General features: G+C 47.2%; 1 protein-coding gene across 1 annotated transcript in view; it reads left to right on the top strand.

Moving 5' to 3' along the window:
• ELOVL5 (ELOVL fatty acid elongase 5) overlaps positions 1–14,946 on the top strand; it is a 515,314-nt gene that overhangs the window by 385,753 nt on the left and 114,615 nt on the right. Inside the window, exon 7 of the mRNA XM_086926429.1 lies at positions 1,673–1,807. Coding sequence (XP_086782555.1) covers positions 1,673–1,807 — 135 coding nt within the window. The remainder of the gene's footprint in view (positions 1–1,672; positions 1,808–14,946) is intronic.

Here is a 14,946-nt window from a genome sequence, read left to right as displayed (position 1 = left end):
TTTTTAGGTCTCGCGTCTAGCGAAAGACCTATTGTTGCAGACTTGCCCAGAATGGTTAGCAAGACTTGATCAAGTTATCTGTATCAGAGTAGTCTCAGGATGTACAAACTTGTGATATTATTAAAGGTTAATACAAGCAGCCAAGCTCAGGGGTTGCAGGCCGGTACTCAAACTATTGAACCGTTTGGGTTTCACCAACACAGACTGGTGTTTATTTCACAAACGAGCATGCTTAGGAAAATGTGAATGTACTTTTATCCAACAAGCACATGTGCAAGACATTATTATTTCAGCACAAAAACACAGCCCAGGGAAGTTAACAAGGACAGTTTCTAGTTGGCAGTGACATGGTAGCTCGTCGGGTTAACCACAGCCTCAGGACACGGTCACTGTATAACGACGCTGTTCAGTTTGACCTGCTTGCAGGTGAGATAGCTTGGGGCAGACACAGGCAACAATGACGGTGTATGTAGATGGCAGACCATGGGGTCACTGGGTGAAGAGGGTTACACAAAAAGAAGCGGTTACATATGTACACTGCTCGTTATATGGTGCTGATCACGTCCCCTGGTATGACTGCAGCAGGTTAAGCAAAGCTTGGACACAGCAGGGCAGCGACACCTGTGTCACTTTTGCACCTGGGCTTAGCACATCAGCTTGTCGCGTCATCTGCCTGGAGTACAAGCTAATATCCTGGGGACACAGCAGGGGGTCGGCCTGTAGCTTCAGGCCAAGGAAAGTAAAACAAGCATTTGCCATGCAATAGGTCTTTCGCCATTACGCGGGTTTGAGCTCTTGGCATTCTAAACAACAATGCCTTTTTTGTTTTGTTTTGTGTTATATTTAGCCTGTCTTCTTTCTACCTCTGGGGATTTCATGGTCACTCGCGTGATGTCACCACTAGAACCTTAGGTGACATCATGGAGTGTTTGGGGCTTAGCCTGGTGACAACTGGCAGTTGGAACCAGGCAGGCTGAGTGGCAAGCTAGTCACTCCTGGTGTATAATGTTTTATTAAAAACATTAATAAAAGGCATTGTCATCAATCCCAATAGCTTAAACTCGCACAAATGCGAGACCGATTGCTATGCAAATGCTTGTTGATCGTATTGTTCTTTGGTGTACTTCTGCCCGGGAAATACATTTAGGCTTGTACAATATAAACTCCACTCTCTTCTTTTCCTTGAACACGAAACCAATGTTGATGTTGGCATCCGCAGAGTTTGTAATAATGAATTCAAGTTGTGTTCAGATGGGTATTATGCCACCTAGCACTATTTTTTGCCTTATTTATACCAATTACCAGATACATATTAGTTTTTTTTTTTACTATGTCTAGTGGCTTAAAGTTCTTGTGCAGGAGTTAGGTCTAATTCCAAGACTTTAACACATTGTGTACCTCCAACAGCATTTTCTTACGTGCAGCGTGCACAACCATAAACATTTGCCCCAGGGTCTTAAATTTATTTCTGTCCCCCATTTTGTGTATTTGATCCTAGTGATGTGATTTAACGCCTATCATTTAGTAAATTGTGATAGTCTGGTCAGGGTGTTAAACAATGCACATAACACAGGTGGAGAAGGTTCTTAACTGTGGCCTGATATGCGTAAGCCTGCGTATGCCTCTGGTAGCTGAATTACATTTTGACGATCTTCTGCACTTATTTTTTCAGACTCAGTTCGTGCTGACAATGACTCAAACAAGCTGTGCGATGTGGTGGCCTTGTAAATTCCCTATGGGCTGGTTGTATTTCCAGAACTGTTATATGATTACTTTAATTATCCTCTTCGCAAACTTCTACATTCAGGTAAAAAAATGTTTTTTGTAACGTATTGACCGTGTCTCTTTTCTTCAAATTGAACATACCCGCAAAAAGAATACCCAAAACGAATCTCTCTACCTTTTCTGCATTTCTTGGTTGTAATGCCTGAATTACCTGAAAGAAAAAAAAGCCTTTTCATGTGCCTAGGAAACAAAGGCCAGCCAATGACCATTTCTGCCCGATGGTTAGTTCCTTCAGCATTATTTTTTGTCACTCAAACATCTAAAAAACATCGAGTGAGTGAATGCTGTGCCCGGCCATGTGGTTTCTTCTCTATCTGAGTGTTTATGTTGGAGAGGGTGGAAAGAGTTGCTTGTGTCTAGCAAAGCTTTTTTCAGTGAGTAGATGTGTTTTACTACAGGCTTAGGTGTGAGTTACACCTCTACACACAGAAAAAGAGTAGTGAGTTGGGTCCTTGGTCTTCGGATAGCTTTGATCAATTTAGGCCCTAAGGGTGTGTTTCTCCTATTAGTGACCTGGCGTGGCTGTCGTGTGATGCAGGATGCTTGGGGTGCTGCGATTTCTTTTGTACTGTGTATAATGTATTTTGCTTACCTGAATTATACTTTTTCTGTTCAAGTATAGTTTGCCTTGACTTTTGCCAAATCTGCAAATGCGACCTCTTTGGACGTAGTGTAGTTTTCCACCTTTAAAATTAATGTATGATGAAAAAACCTTCAGTGAGCAATAACACTTTGCTGCAGTAAGGCTTCCTGTGGCGGTGAGGATGTACGATCATTTTAATGTCCTTGTTCATTTCTCCCAACAAACAAACAAGGGCCATTAATCACCTGTCCAGGGAACACAGCACGCACTGTATAAATGAGCTTACTCTAAACAAAAACAAGGTCTGCTGATTACACGAGAACGATAAGATGCAGACAAATGCCCGAAATAACTCAGGAAACAGGTGGCATCAAAAGGGGAATGTGGAGAGGCACCCGACCCTCCAATGCATCAAAGTCCATGAGATAGAAGATCATCTTTTATTATTGTTATTGGTATTTTGTAAAGCGCATGAATCACCCGGGGGCATCTCCGCGCTACCTAGTTCAGTTGCCGAGAGCAGCGAAAACCCAGAGTATGTCATCAATATAGGAAGGCTTTCAGATGTTTCCTGAAAGTCAGGTAAGAGGGGGCCTTTCGCAGCACTTCCGGTAGGGGGTACCAGTATTTGGGGCCCACGTATGAAAAGGTATGATCTTTAGTTGTCTTGTGTGAAATAGTATGGTTTGAAAAAGGTATCGTTTATTTTTAGTGAGTGTTTTGAGTATTTGTGTGACTCGTGCTCGACATCATTGCATCAGATGGCACAGCTAAATCACTTGCCCATATACCCTACTATTGAAAAATAAAGTATCGTTAGTTATTCTTTGTTGTTTCATATGAGAAAGCTGAACTGGATAGGGTAAGTTTAGCGGACATAACACCCTCTGCAGAGATCTGTGCTTATCCTGCAGCTCATAAATCTCAATTCCGAAAAAAGCAGACTGTGCATTCATGCTTGGCAAAATGAATAACATTGCAATTAGTAGCAGAAACATTATCTAAGCTCTGTATGTGGTTATAGACAATTCAGTTTTGGTTGTGCTTACTATACTCTTCATACCCACATTTTTAGGTCTCTCACCTGGCGACGCAGCCTGAAGTGCTGTCGCCAGCTAGACCTATTGTCGCTGACTTGGCTCTCAAGGGAGACAGGAGATGGGCGCGCAGGCTGCAGGCCGGACTGGAACTGTGAACGCGCGCGTACAGCCACGCGGTGTGCACATCTCCTGTCCCCCTTCAGTCCACCAAGCCAGTTGCATTCAGTAACTGCGCCAAAACACACACGCGCGTAAAAAAACCACACACACACACCCCTGCCTCGCCAGTACACGCGTACTCGTCTTCCTCAACAACAAGCATGGCGTACTTTCCCTCCCTCCGCCTTCTCTATGGCTTGTCTCCTACCGGCCCTGCAGCGCTGTTACCGGTACAATGATGCGTGTACTGTGGCTCCTCTGGGCCCTCGGCTGGGCCGGCATGTACTCCTGAAAAGGCCCGCTGCGACAACCGCTCTCCCCTGCTGAACTGCAGCCGCGCCTACTTCACCGAGTTGTACGCGCTGCTACTGGGCACGAGCCGCAGGCCACGCCGATGTGCCCGCTCACGGCGTGCCTGTAACGCGCTCATGGCTCATTTTCACTTTCCCTTGTGTTTTTTTAAATACATTTTTTTAAATCAAGCATCATGGTTCAACAATCTCTGGAATGAATTTGTTGGCCTGTATAAACGCTCTTCCTGAATGTCTGCCGGAAAGTCGATCACTCAACCAGTTCCTACACATACCAACCACGAGCTTTGCTACACTTTACCTCGGTAATTAGTTTTGTTCTTTGCTTGTCTATTCCTAGGAAGGTACAACGTTGCTGCAAGGCTGTGCCGGGCTGGTACTGCGGCAGGCAGCGCTCTGAGGGGTCGTCCAGCGCCTCTAGGGGCTTCTAGCCGCAGTCGGGCATCCTAAGAGGGCAGAAGGGCGATGTACCACTCAGAGGAGTTTCATAGCACCTTCACTGATGGCGCTTCCCACAGCCTGCTGCCGGGAGCCTTGGGGAAACCTTGCTCTGGTGTCGTAAGCAGAGGCCAGTTTAACACAGAACAAGACAACATATAATAGGTGTCATTTTGCAAAATCGATCAAATTGATAATTCCGAGCGCTGTGTGCATTTGTGTTTTACAACGTTCAACTCTCATCATTTTTCCGTGAACAATTTTGCCAATCTCTGCGATATATATATATATATATATATATATATATATATATATATATATTATTTCGCTGAACATATACTTTCACACATCGGATACTGTTTCATATCGTTCTATAATATGCGTGTAGTGTATTTAATAATATTAAATATGCTATTTTTATTTTCAAGCAATTATATCCCGCATGTTGTTGTTGATCAGTTTCACCTTAACTATTAGCTAGTTTGAATATCGAGACATAAACGTTCGTCTGTACTTTCAACTAATTTCTTTGAGCGCCCATGTGTGCTCTCTTTTTCTTTCATACGTCAATTGGTTTGTTGTATTCCAGATTATGAACTCAGAAGACGGCAGGTCTGTGGTGGTGGTGTTATTAATTTTGTTATTATTTATTGCGTCGTCGTGCACCTTTCCTCTTCCTTTCACTAGAGTGGCAACATTTTCCATTGCTGCAGAGTGCATTCCGATTACAGGGAGCATTTCAACTCCCCTCCCACCCTCCACCCCCCACCCCTCACTGTAAACTGAAGTGGCACCTAGAATTAACAGCGGCTACCAGGCCGAACAGACAGGGAATGCTGGCATGTATTATTACATTATCAAGATGGCATATTTACTGCTCTTGCTAGCCTGGCTTGTTTGATGGGGGGAGCAGCTTCCACGCTGTCACAAAGTGCCAAGAGACAGCAGTGCCTGGAAAGGTCCGTGTTTAATCCTCTGCAGCCAGCTGCACACAAATTCAGGGGTGTGGGCTGTGTCTAAAAGCTAATTGTGTTCTGTCTAATCCATCAGGGCATAGGGCACACTGCACAAGGCTACCTGGGGGGCTGCTACAGCTCCTCGTCCTCCCCTCTGCACCCGCCTGGCGCTGGATGCAAGCGTAGTGCGCGTCACAGCGAAGCTTTTTGTGTGGCACAGTGGTGTAGCGCTGTGTGGTTCACTAATGTTTGCGACATGTGCGAAGTGTGTGTGTGTGTGACAACACTGTGTGCTACTTCTAGCCACTGATGTTTATTGCGTGTCGACGAGGCTTTGCTGAAAGTAGTGTCGAAGACACAATGGGGTATTCTTACTTTTCTGCTGCGGCCCCCAGAGGCTGGGGCTCCTTGCCCTGGTCGACTAGATCCATTGAGGGCCCGGAGTCTGAGACGTTAGCTTAATACTTGGCTTTAATAAAGTGATCTAGATATCCCTGTGCGTCGCACCAATTTGCTAGCGCCTATACACTCCATCGAGCAGTCTGCGCGCTATACATACCTTTTGATTTGATTTGTGGTGTGTGTGACAACACAACACTGTGTGCCTTTGGTATCTACTGATGTTTGTTCAGTGCTTTATCGCTGTGTGCCAGCTGTGTGTGTGTCGTGTGTCAGCACTGTGTGCCCCTGATGTTTGTTTTGAGCGAGGTGTGTGTGCAAGCTAGAGGGATGGAGAGAGGGACAGAACTGTGTGCCTTCAATAGCCACTGCTGTTTGTTAAGTGTGTCCCCGCCTTGTGTGTCTGTGTGTGTTTGTGGGACAACACTGTGTGCCATTTGTAGTCACTTATGGTTGTTGAGTGCGTCGTCGATTTGTGTGTGTGAGACAACATTGCTTGTCATTTGTAGTCATTGATGTGTTTCGTGCATCACACCGTGCAATGTGTGTGTGAGACAACACTGTGTGCCTATGGTTAGCGCTATATGCTCACACCGAGGCCCTGTCATTACTGTCTTCTCACTCTGTGGAGTGAAACCGCTGTCTACTCTCACAGTGTATATACCCATGCCAGTTTGTGTGAATCACTTTGGATTAACACAGTGGAATGAAACGGTTTCATTCATTTCACACGCTGTTAATTACTCTCGGCTGCATCCCTGTCCATCACATTTTTGCTCACGTTTCCACTTCAAACAATGACAACTGACATCCAAATGAGTCTTGGCCCAACCCTGATGCCACTGTCAGAAATCAAGCAGTGAGGCCAGATCCTCTCTGAATGAAAACATCTGAAGTACCCATCATGCTTCAGCCTGGTTGGGCCTTGTCACGGAGGTACTGAGTGACTCCGGTTACACTGGCCAATCACTGCGATTTATTGCAATTCAGGGCTTGTCACTGCTGTCTGTCCGCAGTTGTCACTTCTGTCAGTCCACAGATGTAACAGCCACCTGCAGAGTCTGGCACTGCTGTGCTGTCTGTCCACAAGTGTCTCTTCTGTCTGTCCAGAGGTGTCACAGCCGTCTGCAAACAGAGACTGTCACTGCTGTCTGTTCTCAGGTGTCACTTCTATCACTCCACAGATGTCACAGCCATCTGCAATAGAGGCAGTCACTGCTGTCTGTCCTCAAGTGTCACACCCTTCTGCAGACAGTGGGGGTCTCTGCTCTCTGTCCTCAGGTGTTACAGCCGTCTGCAAATAGAGACTGTCATAGCTGTCTGTTCTCAGGTGTCACTTCTATCATTCCACTGATGTCACAGCCATCCAGAGATAGAGGCAGTCACTGGTGTCTGTCCTCAGGTGTCAACGCCATCTGCAGATAGAGGCAGTCACTGCTGTCTGTTCTTAGGTGTCACAGCCATCTGCAGATAGAGGCAGTCACTGCTGTCTGTATTCGGGTGTCACAGCCATCCAGAGATAGAGGCAGTCACTGCTGTCTGTCCTCGGGTGTAACAGCCCCCCGAAGATAGAGGCAGTCACTGGTGTCTGTCCTCGGGTGTCACAGCCATCCAGAGATAGAGGCAGTCACTGGTGTCTGTCCTTGGGTGTCACAGCCATCCAGAGATAGAGGCAGTCACTGCTGTCTGTCCTCGGGTGTCACAGCCATCCAGAGATAGAGGCAACCACTGCTATCTGTCCTCGGGTGTCACAGCCATCCAGAGATAGAGGCAGTCACAGCTGTCTGTCCTCGGGTGTCATAACGAGGGTGCCCCGTCTTTCCGCCCAGGGGCGGGGTGTACTAGCCAGACATTCAGAGTAAAGGCACTCAGCCGTGGACAAGGAGCAGAGACAGTGTCGGCTCCTTCATATGGGATGAGTTAAATATGGCGTAATACAACTCTCTTCACTCCCACACTGCTCTCAAGATCCCACCACTGCTGTTTTGCACCTTTTTTTTTATTTCAGTACTTTATACATTTACTAAAAGTACTGCAAGTGGAAGAAATGCAGCAAACGGATACAAATTTCAATTGCATTTGACCTATTGGTATTTAAAATGACAATGCCTTTTATCATTGCACGTTTTTTAAAGACATAAATTAAAGGCATTGTCATTTACAATGCCAATAGCTCAAAATCTTGCAAATGCGAGACCTATTACATTGCAAATGCTTGTTAGTCCAGAATTTAGCAGCTAAATAAAGCACTTGCTATTGAGTGTTAACATTACAAAAGTTGTCAAGAAAGCCTTCGCCATCCAGCTCCTTAACTATATTAAGGACTGTTATATAGACATACCGGTATGGATCTAGTCCATCTTATAGCATGGAAACCAAGAACATCCAATTAGTGGACAATCTGCTGCAGATCACATCCATAACAACCATACCATGTCATCCAAGTTGACCTCTCTACAGCATTCAGCGATGTTTATCGCCAAACCCTGCTAGACAGCTAGCAAAAAGAATGAGCTTCGAAATCATAGCAGTAAAGTGGAACTAAAGAAGAGACTACAAATACTGCTCCAGGTTGAGGTAAGAGCCCATCCTAAAGGCATGTGGGTTCCTAGAATGCTTTCAGTCTCTACAGGGAGTTCAAAAAAAGTGCTTCTGGCAGACATAGACATCATTATAAACACATTTTAGATTACATCAAACTGTATTTAAGGGTCACATCAGAAAGTGACATCACTTAGCTGATGACCTATTCCATATCCCGCCCAGCTTGGCTATAGAGATATCTCAAGCTGATTCCACCTAAGACCAAGTGAGTCCTTATTGCCAAACCAGCACATAGCACCATGTTCAGGGATGGGTGGATGAAAGAAACAGTAGCTGAGGACTTCAGCCCACAAGTTGTTAGCAGTGCCAAGTCACACGCATAATGCACAAGCCATGGTAACCTGGCAATAACTAAAGTAAAATATTGACTTAATATCAACTATTCAAACAATGGTTCTGTGTCTACTTGAAGAATGCAATGTCTGCTCAGTAGAATACATGACACCCAACTGATCCCCTGAAGAGAGCCCTTCATGCAGCAACATTCTTTATCAAAAGTGTACAGAGGTTTTTCAGGATAACACCAATGCTCAAAGATCCCCAGTACCTCCTGCTATATCACCAGTAAGGTAGCCAGTGACGCTTACCACATCCAGGATCAAGCCATCTGTAGGGCTTCTTGTAAATCATACCAATAGCATCACAAGACTGTGGATCAGAAAAAGCAGACAGGAAGTGATCAGACACCTTGCCTTCTCCGACCACATCCTAAGGTTGTAACTGTAACCCTTTTCCCACCTGTTTCGAGAAAGAACTTAAATCCCAGCTCTTCATGCTAAACCTCATCAAGTAAGACTGTATCTGCAAACCTACTTGAAGAACTGTCCCACCTCTGTTCTTTATAGCCCTCTTCCTTCTCATTTGTGTCCTCTCCACCACCTGCTATTGTTACTCCATGTCCTGCAGCTCCTCTACATTTCTCCGACCTATTCTGTTTCCACCTGTCAGCCTCACTTGTAATGTATCCCTATTGTTAGAAACGGGGTTTCCCGGTAGGCTAGGGCAAGCGCCAAAGCCAGGCAGAAACACCCATTCTAGTCAGGGTGAGGGAGCTACACCCTGAGGATAACCCCTTCTCACCCCCTTGGTAGCTTGGCTCTAGCAGCCAGGCGTATCCCAGAGACAATGAGTAAAGTGTTTGCGCAACACGCACACACAGCAGCGACACACTAGGCACACTACAAAAGAGACTCCACACAAGGTTATGTAAAAATAGCCTTTGTATTATAAAAACACATTAGAATGCAATCACATACATATATACACTGTGCCAACTGGCACCAAATAGCAATTTACAAGGGATTATGTACATGGCAGTGCCAATCGGGTCGCTGCCAGAACCATCACTGAGCATCAACAGTAAGTGCAAAACCACCAGTCATAAATGTATAACAGCCAGTAGCTACTGGTGAATAATGAACTTAGCATCAGCACATTAGGGTTAGGCATAAATCTCATGTGCATGAGGCATCATCCTTAGACATCCGAGCAAGACATTAGGCCACAAAATATGATGCATCTCATTAGGGGTAAACTACATTACATTAGGCATGAGCCACCTTAGATCAGGTATAAGGACATTATGCAGAAAACCAGCAATGTAAGCATTAGGAGAAAAACATTAAGCCTCAACCTTAGACATATAAACACATAATGCATCATACCAGCGTATCAGCATAAGTCACATTGGGCATAAACACATTAGCATGCAGCATCTCGTTAACATGAAAGCATTAGGCATATATCCCATTAGCAGTGGGCATAACCCCAACACATCATGGCATGACATTAGGTATCATCACATTAGGCATTCCTTTAGGCATAAATGCATTACACACAAAATCAGCAGGGCAAACCTGGTGACCCTAACAATGTACAGATTGGAGCCCCACTCTGGGACTCCACAGTACAGAATTGCCCAAACGTTGCAGCTACCTACTGTCCTGCGGGGCAGCTGTGCGGAGTACAACCAGTACCGGTAAAGTTGGGGTCCCCACTGGGACTCTGAAATCAAAAAGTAATGTTGCCCACAACTTTGCAGCTGCCCGCTCCTGCGGGGCAGCTGTGCAAAATGAGGCAGACAAGACTCTGGCACTAGCAATATGCTGGTTGAAGCCCCACTCGGGACTCCTAAACTCAAAATACCTCCTATTTTGCAGCTGCCCACTGTCAGACGGGGCAGCTGTGAAGGTAAAAAACTAACCACGACTCGGCAGTGCATTGTTGTCGGAGCCCCAGGCGGAGAAGAGATGAAGGGTAGCTGCACTCTGCCACCCGGGGCATCTGCCTGGCAAGTACAGTGAATGCCGGCGCGTCTCCTCCGTGTGCCCCGGGGGCCTTAGCCACCGCCAATGTGCCTCGGCCGGCCCTCGACAGTCTGCACACGCAGCCCCACTCACCAGGATTCCTGCCACACGGCCGACTCTTCTTGGCAAGGGGAGGCACCGGCAACTTCCCCACTTGCCGGGACTCTTCTTTGGTTGCTCTCGCCTTCTTGGGGGCATCAGCGCTAGGGCCGTCTCCTCTCCTGACTTCATCCGGGCCCCCTTCAGGGACCCGGGACTTCAAGGGGAAGCCGGCGAGGCTCCGGATGGCTTCCCACTAGGCAGGGGGGAGGCGGGAATTGAGCCAGCGAGGCTCCCATCAGCTACTTGGCAGGCCCCGTCCACCGCCAGGTGCCGCCGCCGGTCTTCCGTTTTCTTTTCTTTGGCCCTCCTCTATCCGGCTACCGAAGTGCGGGGTAGGATCCCGCCTTCGGTTTAAAAGTGATATAACGTGGGGTGGGCACCCGCCGAAACTCTTGGCAGAAGGCAGCCTAACTGTGGCGGTAAAGTCGGGCTAACAGCACTTTCCTTCCTGCAGCGCTCTCACGTACCCGGGCCGGCGGTGGTGCAATAGAGCCACACAACGCTTTCCTTTGGACACGGGCCGGCGGCGGTATCCTCCACATTAGAACACGGGGTGGGCGCCCGCCAGAATTAAAATAAAGCACCACCGAGGTGGGCACCTGCAATTAAGATCTAAAGGAGTGGGAAATGCGGGGTAGGCACCCGCGCAAAATCAGCAATGAGGGTGTCAGAAATCACGGGAGGTTTCCTCCTTATACCTCCTCAGTGGCTTCTACCCTCTCTTTCCAAACTCAAAGAGTAATTTATCCTCTCAGCTGGAGTGCAAGTTGGCACCGCAGAATCTCCAACATGGCTGCCAACATTTGGATACTGCAACAGCCTACTGTTGTTTAGCAGTCTAGTCTTTCAAGCAATCACAGTCTGGTGAGGTGTGCTCCAACATGCTACTGCGCACATCACTGAAGAATCTACTTGAAGAGCATCTGAAAACTAAGCGTCGTGGAAGTTAGTCAGGGTAGACGCGAAATATCCCAGTTAGCTTTGTTGGTAATATCTCAGGTACTAATGTAAGTCTAGTTTTGAAATCTAAATTTGTTTCTGAAGAAAAAACTGGTAAAATATTTTCCAATTTGTCAAGATAAAGCAAACGACTCAAGGAAGTAAGAAAAGTCATTTCCTTTAGAGCCTTGTTAATGCCAGAGAATTAAAAGAAAGTCTTTTAGTTAAGTAAGTACATCTAAATAATATTGCAGAGTAAATAGACGCGGGCGTGACCTTTCAACACGCCGCGTCTGAGACTGAACTCCCAAGGTCCAATTAATAACTAAAAAACATCCCGAATGTCTAATGCGAGCACGTCTCCCTTTCGTGCAGCATTGGGCTTTCGTTTCTAGTAAATGAAATATTATTGCGCGCACATTTCCTTTGTGCCGCTTGTGAAGGAAAGCAGAATGATTGATGGTCTTTAGACAAAAGCGGCTCTTAAGTTCCGAGAGCCGAGTGTGTCTTTGTTCGAAAGAGAAGGTTAATACGGGTGAAATAATTTCTTCGCACAGCGTTTAACCTTTTAGAGCTCCAAGATCCATAGAGCTCTTTTCTATTCTGTACCTCAAAACGTCCAGTCAGGAAAATAAAAGCACAATAGAAAACTCGTTCCCATAAGGTCATTTTAAAGACTTACAAGAGAAAGCCCTCCTTCTAAACTAAGCCGATAATATTTTCAGGTGATAATTGGTTCAAAGGAGAGCAACAGAAGGCTGGTCACATCATTACACATCCCCATTTAAGGCCCTCAAGTCTCCTTGTTAAAGTGAGTATAAAATTAAAAGGGAACCCAGATAGAATTATAAAAAGAATAGAAAGACAAACACACACTTACCTTGTTTTTCTCTCATGAATAGACAGAACAGAGAAGGAAGTTGAAAGACCTGTAAAGAAAAGAACAAGAGACTTAGTGAAGGCTTCTCTAGTAAGAAACAGTCACTACGAGAAGTAAGAAGAGAGGCAAGCTCCAAAACAATTTCCTGGTAAGATAAGTTATTCATATGTTTAAAGAGAAAGTAAGTTTAATGTAAGCAGACAAGGTTTACATGAGTACTTGTTTCTAGCCTTAGTAAGCAGAAGAAAAAGAAGGCCAGGAGAAGCAAACAGGCAGAGTTTTGGAGCGGTCTCTTCTCTATCCCAACCCCTTTTCCCCCTTAGTACTTACCTGCGAAGGAATTAACTACAGACCTAGCAGGGGGGTTCTGAGAGGGGCATTGGGACTTAGCGACATTCTGCTCCTGTGTGGTTTTGACTGTTATAAGAACAGCCCCTTGACGGAGAGGAAATTCCCACACTGGGGATTTCCTCAGAAACCATGTGCAGCTCGGCACTGCAGAGCTCCAGCGCTCCTCTGGGGGAAATTAAGATGTAGTGCCCACGAGGTGCTAGAAGGCTGGCGAAGCTCCAGGATGTGGAGGCAAGGATGGGAAAGGTCAGCAGACCGGAGGACAGCACACTGGGCAGAGCAGCAATTCCTGGGAACAGTCAGGCACTGCAAAGAGGCAATCCTTCCAGTGCAGCAGCCTTTACTCCTGCAAAGTCTCTTCCTGGGTCCTGCAGAAGGTAGAGGGGCAGAGTTGGGCACAAGGGCCAGCACACAGGGTCCCACAGTGGTTCCTCCTGGCAGAGTGTCCCCTCCACGTCAGCACAAGCACACCAACCATATGGGGTCACAGCACCTGTATTTATACACCTTTCTTCCCTGCGTCTAGAAGGGGGCCGAAGCTTCTGGAAGAGTCCTGGAAGTTCTAGTTCCATCTGGCACTGGGAAGGGTGTTAGTAGGGGGCTGAACTAGCTTTGTACAGGGCAGGCATAGGCCCATTCAGAGACAGGGGATTTCTCCTTCCACTACTCCAATTGCAGGTCCCCCATTCAGCCTGACCCTGTCCTCCCTTTAGCTACCCACTCCTCACCAGCCCCGGTCACTTCTAGAAAAAGACATGCAGGCAGGCACACAGCACACAGAAAGGCCAACTTCTAAAAGTGGCATTCCTAAAATAGTCAAAATAAATCAGCGCACACCATTGCGCAGCATTTATCATTTCCATTCCACACATACCAAACATGCCATACTTATTTTGTTTTATTTAGGTGTTATCCCATAAGGGGAGAGTTCCCAATGTTAGCCTATGGAGGGCAGAGAGAACACGCACTCTGCACTGCTAACCAGTGCTAAAGTGCCAGAGTCCTAAAACCACCAACACCATGTTAGAAAAAAGACTAGGAGGAAGGCAAAAAGTTTAGGGATGACCCTGCAAAAAGGGCCAAGTCCAACACAACCCCCTTCCAGCCAAAAGCCAGGGTAGACCAATTAATACCTTGATGGACTTCCCTGCTTGGGGCGATAGAACATGGACGCGGGCCCGCAACTGCAGGGGTACCGGCAAGTTCTACACCACTCTGAACCCAGGTGGTTCTCTCTGTCTGAGCTCCCTGGACCAACTAAGCCACCCCATTGGTACTCCCTAGCTGTCCTCAGCCAGGACCAGGCCCTAGGCTACCCAGATGTCTTTGGTGTTTGCCGTCTCACAGAGTGGGGGGCAGTAACCCCAGGCACATAGTACCCATTTACCACTCTACCTCTCATAGGGCAGTTCTAAACAGCCACTAATCCTCCAGCCTAGGGTCCGCACCCTCAGGCTGACCAGAAGTGACGGGTGAGGCTTTTGTCCCCCTACCTCTCCTTCTGGGGTCCCGCACTCTCTCCTACGAGAGGCACCCTCAGAACAGAACTTCCTCACCAGTCCAGGACCTTGAACCTGTAGCTGGTCCACCAACCTAGGGTCTAAACCCTTAGGTTGAACCGGTGCCAGAGGCGAGACCTCCCTCCCTCTGCACCTGGAGAAGTACCCCTGGAAGGCAAACTAGGGGGGACATTGATTACAGATGTCCCTCCCTCCAGGTCAGACAGGTACCTGAACCTGGCCTCCCAACCCAGGATCTATACCCTGTGGCTGAGCCGGTGCCAGAGGCGAGTCCTTCCTCCCTCTGCACTCTCTTCCAGAGTTCTGCACCCTCCCACCTGGAGAGGTACCCCATGAAGACAAACCTGGTGCCAGAGGTGGGGACTCCACCCCTCTGCACCCCCTTTCAGAGTTCCGCACCCTCCCACCTGGAGAAGTACCCCTGGAAGACAAATCGGGGGGGCACTGACTACAGATGTCCCTCCCTCCTGGTCAGGCAGTACCTGAACCTGGCCTCCCAACCCAGGGACTGTACCCTGCAGTTGAGCTGGTGCCAGAGGCGAGTCCTCCGTTCCTCGGCGCCCCCTTCCAAAG

The sequence above is a fragment of the Lissotriton vulgaris genome, chromosome 6 (assembly GCF_964263255.1).
Source record: "Lissotriton vulgaris chromosome 6, aLisVul1.2, whole genome shotgun sequence".
Classification (NCBI taxonomy): Eukaryota; Metazoa; Chordata; class Amphibia; order Caudata; family Salamandridae; genus Lissotriton; species Lissotriton vulgaris.
Note: the sequence above shows the minus strand (reverse complement) of the source record. Positions and strands in the feature narration are given on the sequence as shown.